An 18,406-nucleotide genomic window follows, 5' to 3' on the forward strand; every position below is an offset into this window, starting at 1 on the left:
CCTGCTGAATTAATTAAGATTAAGACTGAAATCTATAGTTCTCTACCTAAACGTTTTTCCCTAAAAAATATTGCGAATTTTATCAAGTGATTACCTGTCTACTTAGTTATTCATTTGTACATTTTACTGAGCACGTAAGCTTTTTTTTACAAAATTTTCCTCGTAGTAAAAGATTGATTTTCTACACAATAATTTCACAACATATTCATGACAGAAAATCTATATTTTATCACCTCTTCATTTAGAAACATGAGTAAGGTCAAAATATGGTTGTAAGTATTGATTAATGTCGACTACGTGCGATGTGAAAGTAAACTTAGTAAGTAGGTACTTACAACTGTTTGTTTGTACCCTATTGTTTGGGTTTCTATGTTGGATTATCGATTCTACGAAAGCGTAGAGGAGTTGTTTGTGTGTGCTCCTGCTAATAGCTTTTACCTAGGTCACAAACACGTCTATTACACGTTACTATACATACCTCGTTACTCAATAGTGCGCAGTAGGGTGGGCGCTTGGGCGGTCACAAATCGACCATATTCTTAGGTCGTATCATTTAGTATCCGAGGGGCAGACTATGACACACGACCGTGTAGTGCTGACGTTATAATTTGTATACGAGTGAACGTAGTGCATAACGAAACTCTGAACCCATATAATAAATTTAGAAGTGTCAGTAACCTACGGTCAAAATGAAGTTAAAAATATGTATCATAACTTTCTGTGCGATATTGATAATATATAGTGCGGAAGGTAAGAGGACTGGAAAGAGTCGAAGTTCTGGATCCGGCCGCGGTTCTAGCAAGAAAACAAACAGTAACCCTCAACCAGCACCGACATCGTTTAGTTATCCACAGCCATCTGCTCCGAAGCCTTCTTTGTTTGGTTGGCAGGAACGTCCCGCTCAAAAACCAAAGCCATCAAATAGCCAAAGTCATTCTTATCCTTCCAGTGGAACAGGGTTGTCGGGCAACAAACCCAAACAAACACCAACTAATCAAGAAAGTATTCAGCGGAGTAGTGCATCTAATAATTTTGCTAGTTCACAAGGGCAAGCAAATCAGCCTGGACACTCATATCCGGCTTCGACAGGCTTGTCAGGCAGCCCTGGAAATGGTTATCCTCAATCGACAGCAAATAAATATCCACAACAGCAAGGATCTAGCTTATCTGGAAGTGCGGGAAGCGGCCAGTCCGGGTATCCGCAATCACCAGGATCTGGAATGTCTGGAAGTGGCCAATCTGGTTACCCACAGTCACCGGGGACAGGATTGTCTGGAAGTGGCCATGCTGGATACCCACAATCACCAGGATCGGGATTGTCTGGAAGTAGCCAGACTGGCAATGGTTATCAACAGCCGCATGGAACTGGTTTGTCTGGAAGTGGCCAACCTAGTCATAGTTATCCCCAGCAGTTTGGCGCTGGGACAGGCGCTGGATATCCACATCAAACCGGAAGTCATGCTCAAGCACCACCGCCATATTCTGGATACGGACCTGGAGGCGCCAACCATCAATATAACGGACAAAATAACTATGGAAGCAATTATCATCACCCTCAAGGTCCGCCACCTCCATACACAAATGTCGGATCTAGCTACGGCGGTTTTGGTGGACATGGACCGTACAATCCTGGTTACGGTTCACAAATGCCAGGTTACTTTGGAAACTACGGCGGCTATGGCAAGGGAAACAGCGGAATGAGTCGAACAGGAAGTGCACTCACAGGTGTTGGAATCGCAGGAGCTGGTATAGGTACGGTTTTAACTGGCTTAGCTCTTTGGAATTTAGCCAGATCTACTGGACGAAGTCATCACACCGTGATATATGATAATAGAGGTCAGCCTGTGGCAGTCGCTGCTGGAAATGACACCACTCCAGTCGCGGACTCTATTTTATCGGATTTAGTTAACTGTAGCTTAACCATTAGTAACGATGACAAAACAGAAGTGCTTGCCATTCCTTGTGCTATTGCTACTTCCTTTACTCCAGAAGCTGACGTGAAGGAATCCGGTATTAATGAAAACGCTAACGACAACACCAAATGCACAGTAACAGTCCTTACTAAAACTGGTAAAGAATTTATGACCACGATTCCATGCTCAATTTTATTAAACACAGCTGCAGAAAACAATGTCACAGAACCACCAATTATAGAGAGTGAGGCGGGTATTAGTAGCAACAGCACGGGAGATGTGGAATTAAAAGACGGTGTTGTAAATAATCCGCCATTAAATGAACCAACAGCTCTGAAGCTTTCAGGTGGCGAACTTGATGTAAATAACAATAGTACCTTTGCGAATGTCAATTGTACTCCTCATTCTGGGGAAATAAGAGACCCTATAAACCCTTGCTACTCTGTTAACCATAATCTGACTGTGATTCCACTACCAACCACGAATGAACCCACAAGTGAATCTAATTAGTACATCTTATTTGTAATAGTCAATCAATACAGGAATACCTACCTGAAATTATAAAGTGGCGACCTACCTAGTTATAACTATATTTTTTGTCATGAAACTAATTAATATAAACAAAAAGGCCATTTATGGCCCAATATTTTTTATTGCAGTTAAGTGATGAATTTTGTGTGATTTCGGGGCAATTACTAGCTATATTGTCCTGCAGATATAGCGATATTTAGTTCAATGTTTGTTCTGCTTTATAAGTCTAGAGTTTATATAAATCGGGCAGAAAATCTAAAAAATACCTACTCTGAGGTAGATTGGGAAAATTAATATTGTCCTATTATTAAATTAGTACCTATTTTTTCGAGGATCAACTGTGATTATATACATCTAGATATTATTATGTATCTAACTATCTACAATGTATTATTTATTCTGTTTTAACATTGTGATGTTGCGCTTGATAATGTTTGGTCGGTAGGTAGGCACTTATCTGATGTGTGTTATGTGTGTGCACAGCAATTAGATGACGTGTTTTATAACGTTCACGTAAAAGCACCAGAAGCACTATGTAAAAAACATTTTATGGCTTTTAATTTTTAAATAAGACTAAAAGTAAATCGCTGAATTTGCACATGTGCACACAGACCTACGAATTTTAGTATCTAGGTACAGACAATTTGGTTGTTTATTGAGAAAACATGCATATAATGTACCTTCCAAAGATATTAGAAACAATAAGATTGTTGTTCCGTATTTCTAAGATTGATTTAGACATTATTTGTAATAAGTATTGTACGTATACCTAAATAATAATGTCATAATATAAAATATTTAATAGGCACAAAAATACTTGTTTTACTATTACCTACCATTCAAATGGTCTTTACAAGATAGAAAATTTAAGCTGCCTGACCAATATAATAATATAAAAAACGGTCGCTAGATAAGTACTTAACCTGTTTTATTATTTTTTGAGTTCATTCATACAAGTAAATAACTATAAAAATAGGTAAAAGGCAGGTGACACGTTTCGGAAAAATAGTAATAGGTATTTACAAAAAGTTCACTTTTGGAATACCCCAAAATAGGCTTAATGCACATTATCATTTCTTTGTTATGACTATCACATTATCATGTCTTTAGGTTATTAAACTACTAAATTCGTATTTATTTTCACTATCATTGGAGCTGTTCTATCAATTAAGACATACGCTGTGATTGGGACCAGATAAATGCTGATTAAAACATAAATGCGAAACTATCAATAGAGCTTACCCAATTATACCGTGGTATTACAGCTTAACTTTATCAAGCTTCATCGCATCGACTTTTAGGTAAGTCTCTGTTAGTAGTTATGTAACGCAAAATCTACGAGAAATATACTTACGCCATTTTACAAAACATTTTAGGTAGATACACCACTTTGTATCACTTTAGTGCATTTAGCTGTAATTATTGTGGATGCATCATGAATTAACAGAATGTAGGCAGTCTGAGTTCATAACACATTGTTACATTCGTACCTTAGTAAAGGCTAAGTAGCTAGTTAATAAGTACTATACTTATGCCGAGTACCCAGAAGTTCAATCAAACCGATTTATCGTTGTTTCATTGTTTTTCTTATTTAGGTCCCATAGGTAATTACTCAGTATGATACTGAAATCAAAGCTAAGGGAGCCACCGACTGTGAAGGTGGGTATTGTGCATTTCTCGCTACATCACGATCATACTACTCCTTAACAATATTGCTTGCACGAAACTCGCGAAAATACAAACATGTTCAAAATCTCCAAATTCAAGATTATGAGAAGTTGAGAACTCTTAAAACCTTCCCAGTTTTCCTCAACGGGGAAAGCAAAATCCGAGGTATATGAGGTATGAGGTATTAGTTCTCGAAGCAGATTACAATATGAAATTTAACATTTATTTTAATATATACACAAAAATAAATACGCCATTTAACTTTGTGTAGTTATTAAAATAATCGGCGCATACTGTATTTTTATCACTAGTGCTCATTTTTTTCATTCTACAGACTGACGTAATTATCACAGTTCTCTGTAGTCAGGTACAGGTACAGAAAAAATCCAGTCTTTTTGTTTTACGATCTTCAAGTCGAATCCTGCCAATGCTATAAAATAATTCACCTGCTAAGCAACATCGTTGAAACAAAAGATTAGATTAGAGTAGAAACTTTGTGGCTAAAAAGTCCATGATCTGATATGTGTCAATAGTGTCACTTGCCAATGTTGACAGTGACACTTGCCATTGTTGACAGTGGCACTTGACAATTTCGGCATTGAAGAAAAAAAAAGCAAAACCACTATCAAAGCAAACAACTAACAAGTTTTACACGGAGTTCTGATGGAGTTTGTTAGAAAAGCCTCATGTTAATACAAGAAACCAATTTACGTTCTCGTAAACATGTCGGATCCTACTATACAAACGTTTTGCTGTCATCACTCCGGCAACAGAGAGGATTTTGCAGTAAGAATTATGGATGAATTCAACACAGACTCATATAACGCAGTATGTTTGGTTTCTTCAACCGTTGGAATTTTGGGTTCAATATATCAGGTAAATAAATCAATATTTTCATGTTTCAATTCAGTAAAGTGATAGATAGTGAATGTAGTTCAAAGCGCGATATTTGATATCTTAGTGGTAATATTATTATGGCTTCTCGCGTTGCAGCGGACCAGTTCTACTGCCTACCTTATACGACATACGTTTGATTGCATGAATTAGAAGTTGGACCTTGATTATAGCTTTTTATTAAAATATTATTCACAACAGTGTTTACAAATCAAGCATAACATAACTTATACTTAGATGTTTTTTAAATGTATTTTTTCAGATATATCCAGATGTCACGAATAGAATACAAAGAGGGATAGGCTCAACGCGAGGACGTCGAATTATTATCTGGTTAGCAGTGGCTGATTTATTGGCATCATTTGGTAACTATATAGTAATTATTAAGTTTAATAAATAAGTTGTAGTGTGATTCAACTCACATGTTTTACTTGATACCAACTCTACTATCTTCTTTTTATCAGTATCCCAATGACATTGAGAGGTTATTTACCTCAAACAATTTTTATGATATTATTTTTTTATTTCAGGTGTACTTGTAAGATCTTCACTATGGCTTAGGTTTAAAAACATTATGCCTCTGCCAGATGATGATGTTAGTGTATTATTTTGCAGCATTACTTCGGTATGTATCTCAGAAAAACTTTTTGACTACAAAAGTATATTTTCACTTTAGAAAGATGTATTGAAAATATATAAAAATCCTACTTTTTAGGCTTGGACACAGTATTTTTATACAGTGACTTGGTTTTGGACGTTATTTTATGCCATAGATACATGGCTTACTATAAAAGGGCGAGATTCTCATATGTTAATGTATCATTCCATGGCATGGGGACTACCTGCAGCCACCACTGGCATTGGTTTATCAATACTCTATATACCCAATGCTACGTAAGTAAATGGCTTTCACTCTAGTCTAATTCTAAATAGTAGATATGTAAACCTGTTCCTAACTACATTTTTATTACACAAACAAACAATACAGCATTGACATTAGTAAGATAAAAATAGATACTTATTTAAGCTTAGTGTCTTGAACTGAATGTGAGTGACCTTAATATATTCAAAATATGTTAATGTTACAAGTTTTTGTATAAATTCCAGGTGCCACAACTTGCCAAGTGTTTCTAGTGCTTTATACAAAATACTACCTAATTATTGTGCCACATATCTGCCTATTGCTATGGTTATGATAGTCAATCCTATCATGTATGTTTTGTCAAGTAAAGATGTGGAAATGGCTGTGGCAGTGCCTCTTGCTCAGGTAACATATTTTTAAAAGTTTGAACCTAACCTTTTTAACATCTAGGACATGTGGGTCAATGCCGTATTTTGTTTGATCCAAGTAATAATTTTAAATCTTAATAAAACCATGTAGGTTTGTACAACCAAACAAAACAAAAATTATTTGAAGTATGGAAGGTGGTTGCCCCATTCATACCACTGATTATATTATTACCAGTCTGCCTACTGCTTTTATAGTTAAACCTCTACACAGATTTGAATTAAAATTCATTATTTAGTTAAAAATTTGGGTCCAAATATAGGCTATATTACTTTAAAAATAAACCTCTTGGTGCTACAATAGAACATGCCAGCTATCAGCTGCACAGTTTATAATAAAGTAAATGAATATATTTTTGTTGTTTGTGTTGTTTCAGTTTACTAGTAAAGAGAGGAGAGTAGTAGACACATTAAGACTGAAGTTTTTCCTGATCAATGTCGTATTTTATTTGTGTTGGCTACCAAACCTCGTCAATGGTTTCCTTTTGTGGACAATGTGGTTCAATATCCCTGTTAAAGTTATTATTACTACATGGTATATAATGGTATGTATTGTTATTCTGCCTCAAGGGGAAATATATGCAATTACTGCTTAAATTAATTATCTGTTTGTGTTATCCTGATCAATCAAAATGTGCCCAAACCTTGCAATAGGCTCGCTTATTTAGCAGAGAACAAAGGGTGTGTGTAGTGTGTTAATGAAATATTGCACTACTTATATTATGGAAAAAAACAGAAACAAAAATAAACTAATTCTTATTGTTTTTTACAGGCATTGACTAATCCCATGCAAGCTTTATTAAATGCTCTTGTATATCGGAAATGGAATACAAATAGATTCAGGCATGTACCATCCTTCAGTAAAGAGACAAGAAAAGAATTCCACTTTTATGATGAACAATCCCCATTATTAGGATCTGAGCCCCCAAGATTACAGCTATCACCAATACCACCTGGTATCAACAACTATGCAACTTTGTGATTTAATTATTTATACAGTAACAGTATTGTTAGCATTTTGTTATTCTTTTTTTATAATAACTTTTTATAATTATTATACATATTTTTAAAACATGTTTTTTTATTATAATGATCCTATCACATAGAAATGTACATGTATTGTTACCTGCCAGGCCCTACTGCTGCATGATACTGAAACATCATTTTAAAAATATGAAGTTGTTGAAACAATGTTTTTTATGAATATCCTATTTATTTATAAATAATGCAGGAGGCGAAGTTATTAATAAAATCAAGTTAATAGACAATATTTTATTAGATGTAAGTATATACATATACATTATTATTAGTTGATTTACAAAATATAATAATATGTAATTAACTGATAACTATCACATATCATCATGATCATTTTCCGGTGGGGCCATTGTTAAATCTGTAACGTCTTTGACGATCATGTGGGCTATTTGCCAGGCCATTTCTTCTTCAACTTTAGACGTATTTGTAGGCACGAACCGGCTCACCATTTTTTTTAACACAGATTTATCTTTTTTATCAGGATCAGGTTCAAATTTTGATTCGAACCTACCCAAGCTATTAACCCTTCCAAGACTTAAACCTTCCTGCCTATTTCTTTGCCATAAAGCATCAGCATTATAAAGCTGATTAGAATCTATTGTCATATCAGGTACAGAGAGATTACGTTTTTTTTTACGGAAGACAGGGTCACCCATGGCTAGAAGAGTATTCTGAGTACTAATACTAAATTCACTGCTACAATCGGAATGAGATTTATAATTAGAAGACCACACATTATCAACAGAGTGTATCATTTCTGACAGATACTTAAAATACAGTTCAGAGTCTAAAAATATTTTTACATATTGAGACAGTGTCTTGAATACAATTTGATAAGGTAAATCAAAACATGTAGGCAGTGGGCCCTCTTCTGTACATATATCACTTTCTATTTTAAGTCTAATGTCTGTTGGAAATCCCACTGGGTTTGTAGCTTGCAAGGAAAAATATTTGTCATAAATTACAATTGCATCCGCTTGAGCTTGGTCAGGACTTGTCATGTTGGCATTTATGAGATTGTCTCTGAAATGCATGACAGCCATTAAGAACTCTAATAGTACCCTGCAAGACTCTTGTTCCACAAATTCCGTAAAGTAGAACAGGATTGTTTCATTGTGTAAAATGTCTTTGAGATTAAGAGAGCCACTGGTTAAAATGTCAATTTGTGCTTTTATATAAAATGGACTATTTTTGAAATCATTGTAATGATTATTTTCAATTTGACTCAATATAATATCTTGCACTGGTTTGAAGCAGTCTTCTTTAATCTGCCCCTCAGGTTGGCAAATGTTAGATATTACAGATTTTCTGTAATTATCAGGTAAATCTAACTTACTAGGTGCTTCTAAAGCAACATATTGCTTAAATATTTTTACAGCTTTTTCAGTATGGTTACTGTATTGAGTTCCTTCACTAGTCAAGCTTGAATGCTGTGTTTTATGTTCAGCTAAATTCACACATGAACTTGCAGAACATTCCTTATGTATGGAGTTACTAGTGCTGGTGCATATATCACTGTGCTCTTTCCAACTGAATCTTTGTGACCTCATGTCTTTGTGGTCCTGTTTTACTAAACACTTGCAATGTAGATCCAAACTTTGTGTTCGACATATTTTGGAATAATTGCTATACTCACTATTTGAGTTGGATAGTATTTTTTTAAAGTCTTCTATTTCCAACCAGCACTTTATGAGCACTTCCTTTCCTATTGATTCCATAAATTGTAACAGGTATTTAACAGTTTTCATGTCTTTTAAAATATCATCCAAACTTAATGACAACTTGGATGTTTTTTCAAACATCTGTTTAATATCTGTAAACAATAACACAATAAGAACCTACCTTATAATAAACAGAGTGAAGATGGGTTTACAAGGTAATTTGTAAATGTATATACATACCTTCATTGTCTTCAAGTAGTAGTTGTGTATTTATAAGACATTTAATTTCAGGCCTTGCTCCTGATTTCACTTCTGGAGGACGCACTGGACAACCAGATTTACCTTTCGCTACAATATAAAAACATTGTTAAGACTGGTATATAATTCGTCATATAAATGGGTTGATACGCGGCGTTTATTGATGTAAGAACGAGTAAATGATGATTCAATACTTTACCTGCACTTTTCCAAAACTTCATCATTTTTGTATAAATGCTTCGTTATACGTGTCGATTGGACCTATGAATATCCGTAGATGTAGCCTACGTAAGATCTTCATAAGTGCGTTTTATGACCATAAGCGTAAACAATAATATGAAAATGAAAACAATTTGTTTATGTGTGCTAGTGGATTACGTTTACATTACAAGTGTCAGTTGTGTCAAATCAGTTTGTATTTTATGTAATCTGTGGGAAATCTTGTTGGACTCCTTCTTGGAAATGAAGTCTTTTAAGAAATTAGGCACACATTATACTTTTTAGCTTTAACAATACATTATATAACAATTTTCTCTTTATTTAATTATTGTTATGACATTTTCAAAGATTTTATTAAATCATACATAATACAATTTAAATAATGAACATCGACAATGCAAGTAGTTACCAAGGTCCTGTAATCCACAAAGGTCCAACTGGGGTAGGAATTGGCCATGCGTTGTCGAGTACAACTAGGATATTTGAAATATTTGAGAAATCAATGCGAGATTTTTACTTCGAAAGCGGGACAAAATTAAGTTTAAAAACCTTAAACTCTTTCAAAAAATATCAACCACTTGACTAAAAATAAGATAATATACTGCCTCCTTACATCTGCGAAAAAGAGTTCTCACGCTGGACATTGCATTTAGGAATCGAAAGTAGGCCGTCCTAGGAAGTCTTCAAAATTGGGACATCTGGCAACCCTGATTGCCACGATTGCAGTCAGCAGTTGCAGTTCCAGCCTTTGTGACTCTTTCTCTACTTACTATTATGTTTTGATAAGTAAGCAAAAAGCTCGACGTAGTAGTAAAAGTTTGACGCAGGTGATAGGGGCACCTGCCTCGAAATATTAACTTGGATAGACGTACTAGTACAGTAAAAACAGAGTAAAATGCAATATGAAAAAAAAATTGGAAGGACACGGGTTTAAAGTCTAGATTCGTATTAAAAGATGCCCTTTAAATTTAATAAAATCATGAATACCTATAGGTATAAAATTTTGCCCAATTGAAAGGAATGGTTGATAGGGCCCGTAACCACCATCAGAATAAACTGTATATGTTTAAAAACGAAACTTCTTAATAAAACTAGTATCGAGTTAAGTTCCGCCTTGTTCTTTAAGGGGCTCAAATCAAGAAAAGAAGTAACTGTTGGTAACTTCGTCTGACTGAATAAATGTGTAGTAGGTATTAGTTCATAAAATAATATGATGTAGGTACAACCTACTGTAAAAGTTATTAAAATTTTTGAATAAATTTGTCCATTTAACTAAGTACCTAATCGCAATGGTTCCCGAGGTATCTATTTATGATTGAGTACAGGACCAAGATAGGTAATCACCATTACTAAGTTTGCCTCTAATCTCAAAATACCTGCCTGTCTTCTAGGTATAGGCATGTTTTTATCTAAAAATAACGCTGACCTATTCAAGAGGTAACGGGACAAAATTATAGGAACATAGGTCAAAATAGTTGTTATAATTTTGAATGGCGCTATTACGCATAAACATTGTTAGGTGCTTACTAAATATATGTTATAATACTAATTCGTGGCTAAGTAACTATCAGCCGCACGGATCCACCCGCTAGCAGTCAGAAGTTTGAAAGTCTGACAACAAGTCTTAACCAAAGGGTAATAGTATTGTTGTATTATAATACAGGTTCACTGGGTTGTGTAATATAAAGATTACTTACACTCTGAGTAAGCTAAAGTGGTAAATGAACAGCGAACCTAAAAAACTCATTGTCTAGCCAGAGATAGCTATCACAGAAAAGTATACTCTCTTGCTTTCGTGTTGCTTACCGGTTTAGATAATATTTTACGATTTTACATGGTAGATACTGTAGATAGAGCCTTGAAATGAAGTATTCTATAAGATGACAGTTATTTTGCTATTCTCGAGTTCTCGACCCGCTATTCAGCAGCAATTCGTTATGGTAGTGTTAGTTACGTTTATTCCTTCCAGCGTTGCTATATCTACGCTTTAAAAATATAAATAGATACATCATAGTTTTCATAAGCGAATTTGAAATTAGTATTTCAAGACTAATAAAATGTTGAGACAGCCTTGAGTTGGAATGTGACGTTATTTCACCAGGATCGTATACTCGAGAGACCAAATGAAGTGTTTACCTAAACCTTACCCAAAATACCCTAGTAATTTGAAAGCGAGATAAAAGGATAGTATTGCTAAGTATTAGGTGTAAACTATGTCCTTATATGTTACATACATTAGAATTGTATAGGTAGGTAAAATGTCTAAATATTCGATGCATGTGTAGGAACCCTGGGCAATCGGCAAAGGTCGTGACAATCTTTCGCTGTTTATCTCTACCTAATATTTATTGCAAACGCCATATCCGCATGCATTCCTCTCGGTACGCGATTTGCTTACAGATTGTGTTACGACAATGAGCATTCTTTAACTGTAACATAAGATGGTGAATTCTTTGTCCATCTGCGTGCGATTTGTATCTTTATCTTTGACTCGAGTAGTTTTAATCGCTTTTTTATGCTGGTGATTTATTAAGCGATTAATGGTTACTGTTATTTATCAGTGCACTATAGTGTAGGTACCAGATACCCCATTAAAATGTCAGGTCTCGGGCACCCACGGCCTATTTCAACCTGTTAATGTCAATTGGTAGATCTACTTATTATGTTGTTGATATGGTGGTGATCACGACCACGCCACCGCTTGTAATAGGTACGTTCGGAGGCGGAGGTCGCAGATTCGATTACCACATGAGACAAATATTATTTACCCATAAATTAAATAAGTAGTGTGTACGTTTCTGCAGTATTTTATTGTATTAAATAAAAAATAGTATAGGTTTTTATGCATTATATGTATAGTATTTGTGTACACAAATAACACATGTTATAGGATACCATTTTATGAGGCGAATGTAAAAAAATAAAGCCTGTCTGTACGTCACATTTTTACAGCTACGACGCTGGACCGATTTAAAAGAAAGATAAGTAGTACATATATTAAAAACTGCGAAAAAAAACATTCTTTTTTCCACAATTAAATCCCAACAGGAAGTAGGTAAATAGGGGATGAAACTTTGTACTCGAATAGATTTGCGGGGGTCAGCTAGTATGAGATAAAATCAAAGTTCGCCAGTGTCACCTACTTTGAAGAAGTGAATCGCCAAATTAATATTAGAGGATGTCTAAATACCTACCTATTCTACTTTTTTTACACAGTCGAATGAGTATTTTGAACTACTTATTTTGTTTTTTAGACATATGTTGTAGACATTGTAGATAGAATATTTAGGTTTGATTATTTTATTTTAGGGCTCCAATGATTTGAGGATTAAGGATATTATATTATGCTTATAAAACAGCTCTATAATAACTAGATAAACCTAGATTTTGGAGACAAACGTTCTTATTCGATCAACTTTATAACATGGAATCGAGATAAAAATGTATATGTTTAAAAAAAGGAATATCTGCTGTCCTTACGCAATCTTGAGACGCACTGCACTGTCGGGGCTATCGACCTTCCACCAGTTACTTGAAATAACTGTTAAGTTGTTGGAAATAACTTTGTGAAGCAGCGCACAGGGCGACCGGTGGTTCAAGCCAGTCGCGCATGACCACGGGACTCGATCGCAATTCCTTCTACAACATTTACAAATCGACAGCAAGATCAAACATGTATCAATTTATAGTGTTCTCGTTCTATTTTGGTTTTTTAACTCAAAGTACAGATTGCACTTCGAGTTTTGACCAAAGACAAACTGGAGATTTAAATGTACAAATTGGATTGAAGAATATACACTTAATTGCTTTACTAAATGGTGGAAATGAAGAGTATGTGGTAAGCATAACTTTAATTAAATATGTTAACAATTGGATAGTACCCAGCTATGAATTAAAATTTGTATTTTTGCTCTGAACCAGTGTTAATATATATTTTATAGTAAATTAATTGCATATCTGCGTACGTAATATAAGGGTAAGGTACATAGTGGATAAGGCACCGACCTGTGTATTAACACTCACATTGACAATGAATATCATGTAAGGTGTTGAACATACGAAAGTTAAATAATTTTGCTGGTCCTCCTACCGCTGAGGTGGTATCCTTATCCCTCCCGGCGAGGAAAAGATTAGTTAATTTTACTACTGTAAAAGTGTTTTACTTGACGGTAAAAACAATTAGGTAGGTACTTACGTTAATTATTTGTTGCTAGTGGACGCAGAAGACTTTAGTAGAATATTGTTGGCTTAGCGTCCCATCGAAGCTTTAATACATTTCGCATTCTTCAACGAATGATAGGTACAATACACACATATACAGTCACAGATGTTTCAAATTTTAACCACTCAGCCACTCTATCTACCGGTACTTTATTTCCCTCTCAGGTGTTAACTTAACTTAAAAATAATAGGTAACCATTTATGTTTGCAGGATTACGACTATGCCTATGATTACTCAGAAATGACAATAAAACCACAAAACGGCACAACTACGCAAAAACCGTTAAACGTAACAAATACGCAGAATACGCAGATACAAAATAATGCGACTCTTTCAACGACAGTTTTAGCAGACAACACGACAGAACAAAGTACAGTTGCTGCAGATCAGTCGATAAATGTTACAAACGTTGTTGCAAATCATACGGAGTCTATAAATTCACATAATTCAGATTCAAATGCAACTGCTACTGTTAAGCCAGTCATCTCAGAAGTGATCGTGAACACAACTACTAATGCCGAGTCTATTCCTAATATTGAACCCACGACTGCAAAGGTGACAGTTGGTGCATCTACGACGACCACGGTATTACCGGATTCATCAAATGATACAAATGCGACATCTCTTGCGTCTGGCAGTAAATGCAGAAGGGGTTTTGTCCAAAATCATCAAGGAAAATGTGAATATAAAGTTCACGGGACCTCTAACGCGTGAGTATTGCTATCATAATATCATTTCTTTTTTCTTACAAATACATTTCGCCGTGCTGTAACATTAGCTTGCGACTTTGCGTGTGCGTATAGCTCACCGCGAGGTCTCGAGTTCAATAAGTTGTTAGTTCTGACTTGTAGTTCATTTTATTGTTATAGAACTAGCCAAACCCTGATCCAAAATGCATGACGACATACCTACCTACTCTAGAAATAAATATTACATGAGTGAAACAAACACGTTAGCAACAGTAGTAACGAGGAAATTGCGAAGCAATGTTATCGCAAATATTTACTCAGTACTACTAAGTACCTACCTAATTTTATAGCGATTTTGCCTCTGCCAGTTTCATAAGTTATCACAATAAATCCATGATGGATTGTAAGTGACTCATTTGTAAATTTTATTATTATTATGCTAACTTTGTCATTTCTTTTTTTTTCCAGTTTACGCAGAATCGTGAAGCTTGCTCAAAAAATCAAAATAGGAAGAGGATTGACAGAAACATAAGACAGTTTTCTCCTAGGCAACATATAAAATTTAGTAATTAAGCTACTTGTATAAGGAAATTAAATAATATTTTACCTATAATTAAAATAACCATTACATGTTGATAATAATGCAAAGACTGCTCTTAATAAAAGAAAAATAATGTGTATATTACTACAAAATCATTATTTCAAAAATACTCAACAAACAGCAATAAATTTTTAATACTCCTATATTATAATATATATTAAGATTAATTTATTAAAGGCTTTATAGAGGTCAGTCACTATTATTATTATAGGAGAGGAAATGTTAATGTGTCTAACTATTTAATCTAAGTTATTTTGATGATTATGTGTAAACTATCCTATGCATTCAGCAACAAATATGTAAAGAACAGTAAGTTGTAATCCCTATTCTCTCCTATTTATTAGTGCAGGTAACTGAAATGTATTTAAGGAGTTGTATTGAAATAAAAGAATATTTTAAATAAACTCAAGTTTTTATTTACATAAAGTGCATCTGTTTAGCACATAGTGTGTGCACATAGTGTAGAATTTATTCAATTAATCTTTCAACATGGGACGGGCACTAGTCATTTCACATTTGTTGGCTTTGTACTATCACCATTGAGCTTGGAAATTATGTGCTTGGAAATATCAAAGTCACTCTGATTTCTCTAAATAAAATATATCATAACCCACAATAAATAGAGATATACTAAACAGCATACAATCACACAAAAATAATACAGGAATTTTAATCATAAGAAGATTATAGCTTGCAAAGACAGAATAACAGGGGAATAAAAGCACCTATTGTTATGAAAACTGGTATGAGTACAGAGCTTTCATCCATAGAATATGGGTCTGGTTGTTTGGGCCCGCTAGCTCGCCTAGACTTAGAAGTCTTGTCCTCAACTTCCTCTCTAGGTTCTTCAGTTTCATTCTCTGGCCACACTAATGGTGGTAGTTTTGGAACCTCATCTATGGTACCTCTCATTACATATAAAGCATTGATTTTGGGATTGTCTCTGTAGCCCTTAATGAACTCTACTTTAATTTTACCTCCCCTAATGTCAGATTCTTCTTCATTGTAGTACAGTTTACCATTTTTGATTGAATACGGAATGTACTCATCATGAGCAACACCACGACCTACTTTATCATAAATGTCCAAGTCGGCAACAATTGTGTGGTCTCCATTTAAAACCACGTCGAATACTTTCATGTTAGGTGCATTGAAGTACACTTCACTGAATTTCAAAACTAACACGTAGTCTCCATCTTTACTAGCAGGAATATCGTAGCCAAACGTGCTGTGGTGATATCTTTCCGTTTGGTATAGTATTTCATCCTTAGGATTCACTCTACCTATCATGACTAGTTGTTTACCATAATCCGATGCGGTGCCAATTCTTCCTTGTAATGGATCTTTTTCATAATGAATTCCGTAAATATCAGTATGCGCCGGTCCTCCAGCGTTTATTGCATAGATTATTTCACCTAAGCCAGTAGCAGTTTTTAACACAGAAAATATTGTAACAACAGTGTAAAATATTAGCTGACACATTTTCTGTGATAACGATTATATCCTTTCGCAGACTTCAAAATAAAAATTACACTCGAGTCTGCAGTCGCGTACAGTTTACTTGTACACTGAGTTTATTTATACATAGTTTCTTTGAAGTAGATTTCTATAAAATTTGTGAAAATTGACACAGTAAGCAACAACCGGCAATCGGCTAACCATGCCATGCCAACTATGCCAAGTGCCAAATCCTAAATCGATTTTTTCGTAGTTTTAATATTGAAGCCAAGGCTTTTGAGAAGCGTTACGTTTATTTTAATTTTTACGGAGATTATTAACTTTCCTAAGTACCAGTTAATTTAAAAATAGCATGCATATTTTTCTGGTTAGAAAATCAGAGTAAGTAATTTATTAAAGTAAAAATTTTAAATTAGAAAAATCGGATTTCTTTGTCCATGCTTTATGAGTTTTTAGTTTCTAAAATAATTCATAAAATACTAAATCATATTTTTGTGTACTTTTAAATAAAAAAAAATGTTGACACTTTTTGCGAATATGCGTTTCTTAAACTCAAAATATACACTTTTCCCATACATAACTGCTAACCAGGCAGCGCAATAAACTGTTCGACGGAAATCGAAATCTTGTACCGCACTAGCAATTTATGTTTCTGGTGCACTTGGGGTGCACTACTGACTGACCACTCTTTTATTTTGGTACTTATATGAGTATAATAAGATTTCTGACATCTAGTTGTCCTAATAACCCCTAATGTAATACTCCCTCCATACATTTGTCCAACAGTACGGGTCATGATTGCGTGCGATGTTTTGTTCGGTCGTGAGTTGGCTAGTAAAGACTAGTTGGGTGTTAAACGAATGTGTAGATGAAGCATTATATATTTGGAATGCTCTGGCATTGTTTACACAGAATGAATTCAATTTCATAAATAGAAAATATATAAGTAACTTGATTCGGCGTATACAATTTCACAAAAGCTCGCGACTCAGACAGTCTCTTAGGTATTATATTTATCGAAATAAAGTAACTCTTCTAGACTACATATTAAGATCGATCGATACCCTTTAAGAATATTGATTTTAATAAGTGCATTTTCCACTGATATAAATATCATTCATTTAAATCTTAAATTAAGGGAAATTTGGTTTCAAAGACACCCTACAAGTTAAGAACTATCTATTAGGTACTTACTATTGTTCATAGTTGCGGTCGCTGTTTGATCCCGCTGCTACCGAACACTCTCCACTAGTATATTGGTTTATAAGCGCATTAATTAAATGAATAAGGCACATATAACTTATTGTTAACTTATTATGAAGGTACTAATGAGTTACCTAGATGAAATACTGAGTTAAAGTTTTAATTTACATCTTGTATACCTCCGTTACTTGGTTTGTGCGTTGTATATCGACTTGTATTCTTTAAAGGTAGAACCTGTGTATACGTGCAATTTATAATAGGTACATTCAGGTACAAGTTTATTAGGCCATGTCACGTTTTCATCACCTGGACGCACCTACTTACTCTGACTACGTTTATACGTACGGATGTATTATTATGCTGGTTCATTAAAAATTGGTTCCCGATTAGTATGTAAGCGAAAATTCTGAAGTTTTATTTTTAAACTGAAAAAAGGTTGTTTTGAATTTTATTTTAGCTCAGGTAATATTATACCCCAACGAATTTTAATGAATAACACCGAGTTACGTTCTTGTTGGAATACTTTGGTCATTTATTTGTTACTCGATAACGAAATTATACACCAAAAACTTTTAATTAAAAGGGTTGAATTTAGGTTTTTCATTTTCAATTATGCTGTTTAAACATTCAACATTCCAACTTACCGATTGAATTGTTTCAACTGCGAAAAAGTTATACTTAATGTTAGTATACCTAAGTTAATATAATATTATAATAATTAGTATACTGATAATAGAAAAAGGATTTCAGCAAACGATTTAAAT

The 18,406-nt window shown here is 34.3% G+C and overlaps 5 protein-coding genes across 5 annotated transcripts; 3 read left to right on the forward strand and 2 right to left on the reverse strand.

Annotated features, from left to right (window-relative positions):
- The first annotated feature begins 486 nt into the window (after positions 1-486).
- LOC142972429 (uncharacterized) lies at positions 487-3,252 on the forward strand. Its single transcript, XM_076113538.1, has one exon. The coding sequence runs from the start codon at positions 690-692 to the stop codon at positions 2,421-2,423; it is 1,734 nt and encodes a 577-aa protein (XP_075969653.1). The 5' UTR covers positions 487-689; the 3' UTR covers positions 2,424-3,252.
- A 1,433-nt stretch (positions 3,253-4,685) lies between these two features.
- Positions 4,686-7,365, forward strand: LOC142972685 (G-protein coupled receptor 143-like). Its single transcript, XM_076113975.1, has 7 exons — positions 4,686-4,988; positions 5,269-5,371; positions 5,537-5,631; positions 5,722-5,900; positions 6,114-6,273; positions 6,671-6,838; positions 7,066-7,365. Exons 1-7 carry the CDS (start codon positions 4,836-4,838, stop codon positions 7,273-7,275), a joined length of 1,068 nt encoding a protein of 355 aa, XP_075970090.1. The 5' UTR covers positions 4,686-4,835; the 3' UTR covers positions 7,276-7,365.
- A 185-nt stretch (positions 7,366-7,550) lies between these two features.
- Positions 7,551-9,648, reverse strand: pkaap (A-kinase anchoring protein pkaap). Its single transcript, XM_076113539.1, has 3 exons — positions 9,450-9,648; positions 9,233-9,340; positions 7,551-9,144 (listed from the first exon to the last, which is right to left on the reverse strand). The coding sequence occupies exons 1-3, from the start codon at positions 9,472-9,474 to the stop codon at positions 7,646-7,648; spliced, it is 1,632 nt and encodes a 543-aa protein (XP_075969654.1). The 5' UTR covers positions 9,475-9,648; the 3' UTR covers positions 7,551-7,645.
- A 3,340-nt stretch (positions 9,649-12,988) lies between these two features.
- LOC142972432 (uncharacterized) lies at positions 12,989-15,376 on the forward strand. Its single transcript, XM_076113541.1, has 3 exons — positions 12,989-13,307; positions 13,902-14,401; positions 14,849-15,376. Exons 1-3 carry the CDS (start codon positions 13,080-13,082, stop codon positions 14,910-14,912), a joined length of 792 nt encoding a protein of 263 aa, XP_075969656.1. The 5' UTR covers positions 12,989-13,079; the 3' UTR covers positions 14,913-15,376.
- Positions 15,377-15,565: 189 nt separating this feature from the next.
- LOC142972431 (malectin-B) lies at positions 15,566-16,652 on the reverse strand. The gene has a single exon (XM_076113540.1). The coding sequence runs from the start codon at positions 16,461-16,463 to the stop codon at positions 15,666-15,668; it is 798 nt and encodes a 265-aa protein (XP_075969655.1). The 5' UTR covers positions 16,464-16,652; the 3' UTR covers positions 15,566-15,665.
- Between the last annotated feature and the right edge of the window lie 1,754 nt (positions 16,653-18,406).

Source organism: Anticarsia gemmatalis, chromosome 4 (genome assembly GCF_050436995.1).
Source record: "Anticarsia gemmatalis isolate Benzon Research Colony breed Stoneville strain chromosome 4, ilAntGemm2 primary, whole genome shotgun sequence".
NCBI classification, from domain to species: Eukaryota; Metazoa; Arthropoda; class Insecta; order Lepidoptera; family Erebidae; genus Anticarsia; species Anticarsia gemmatalis.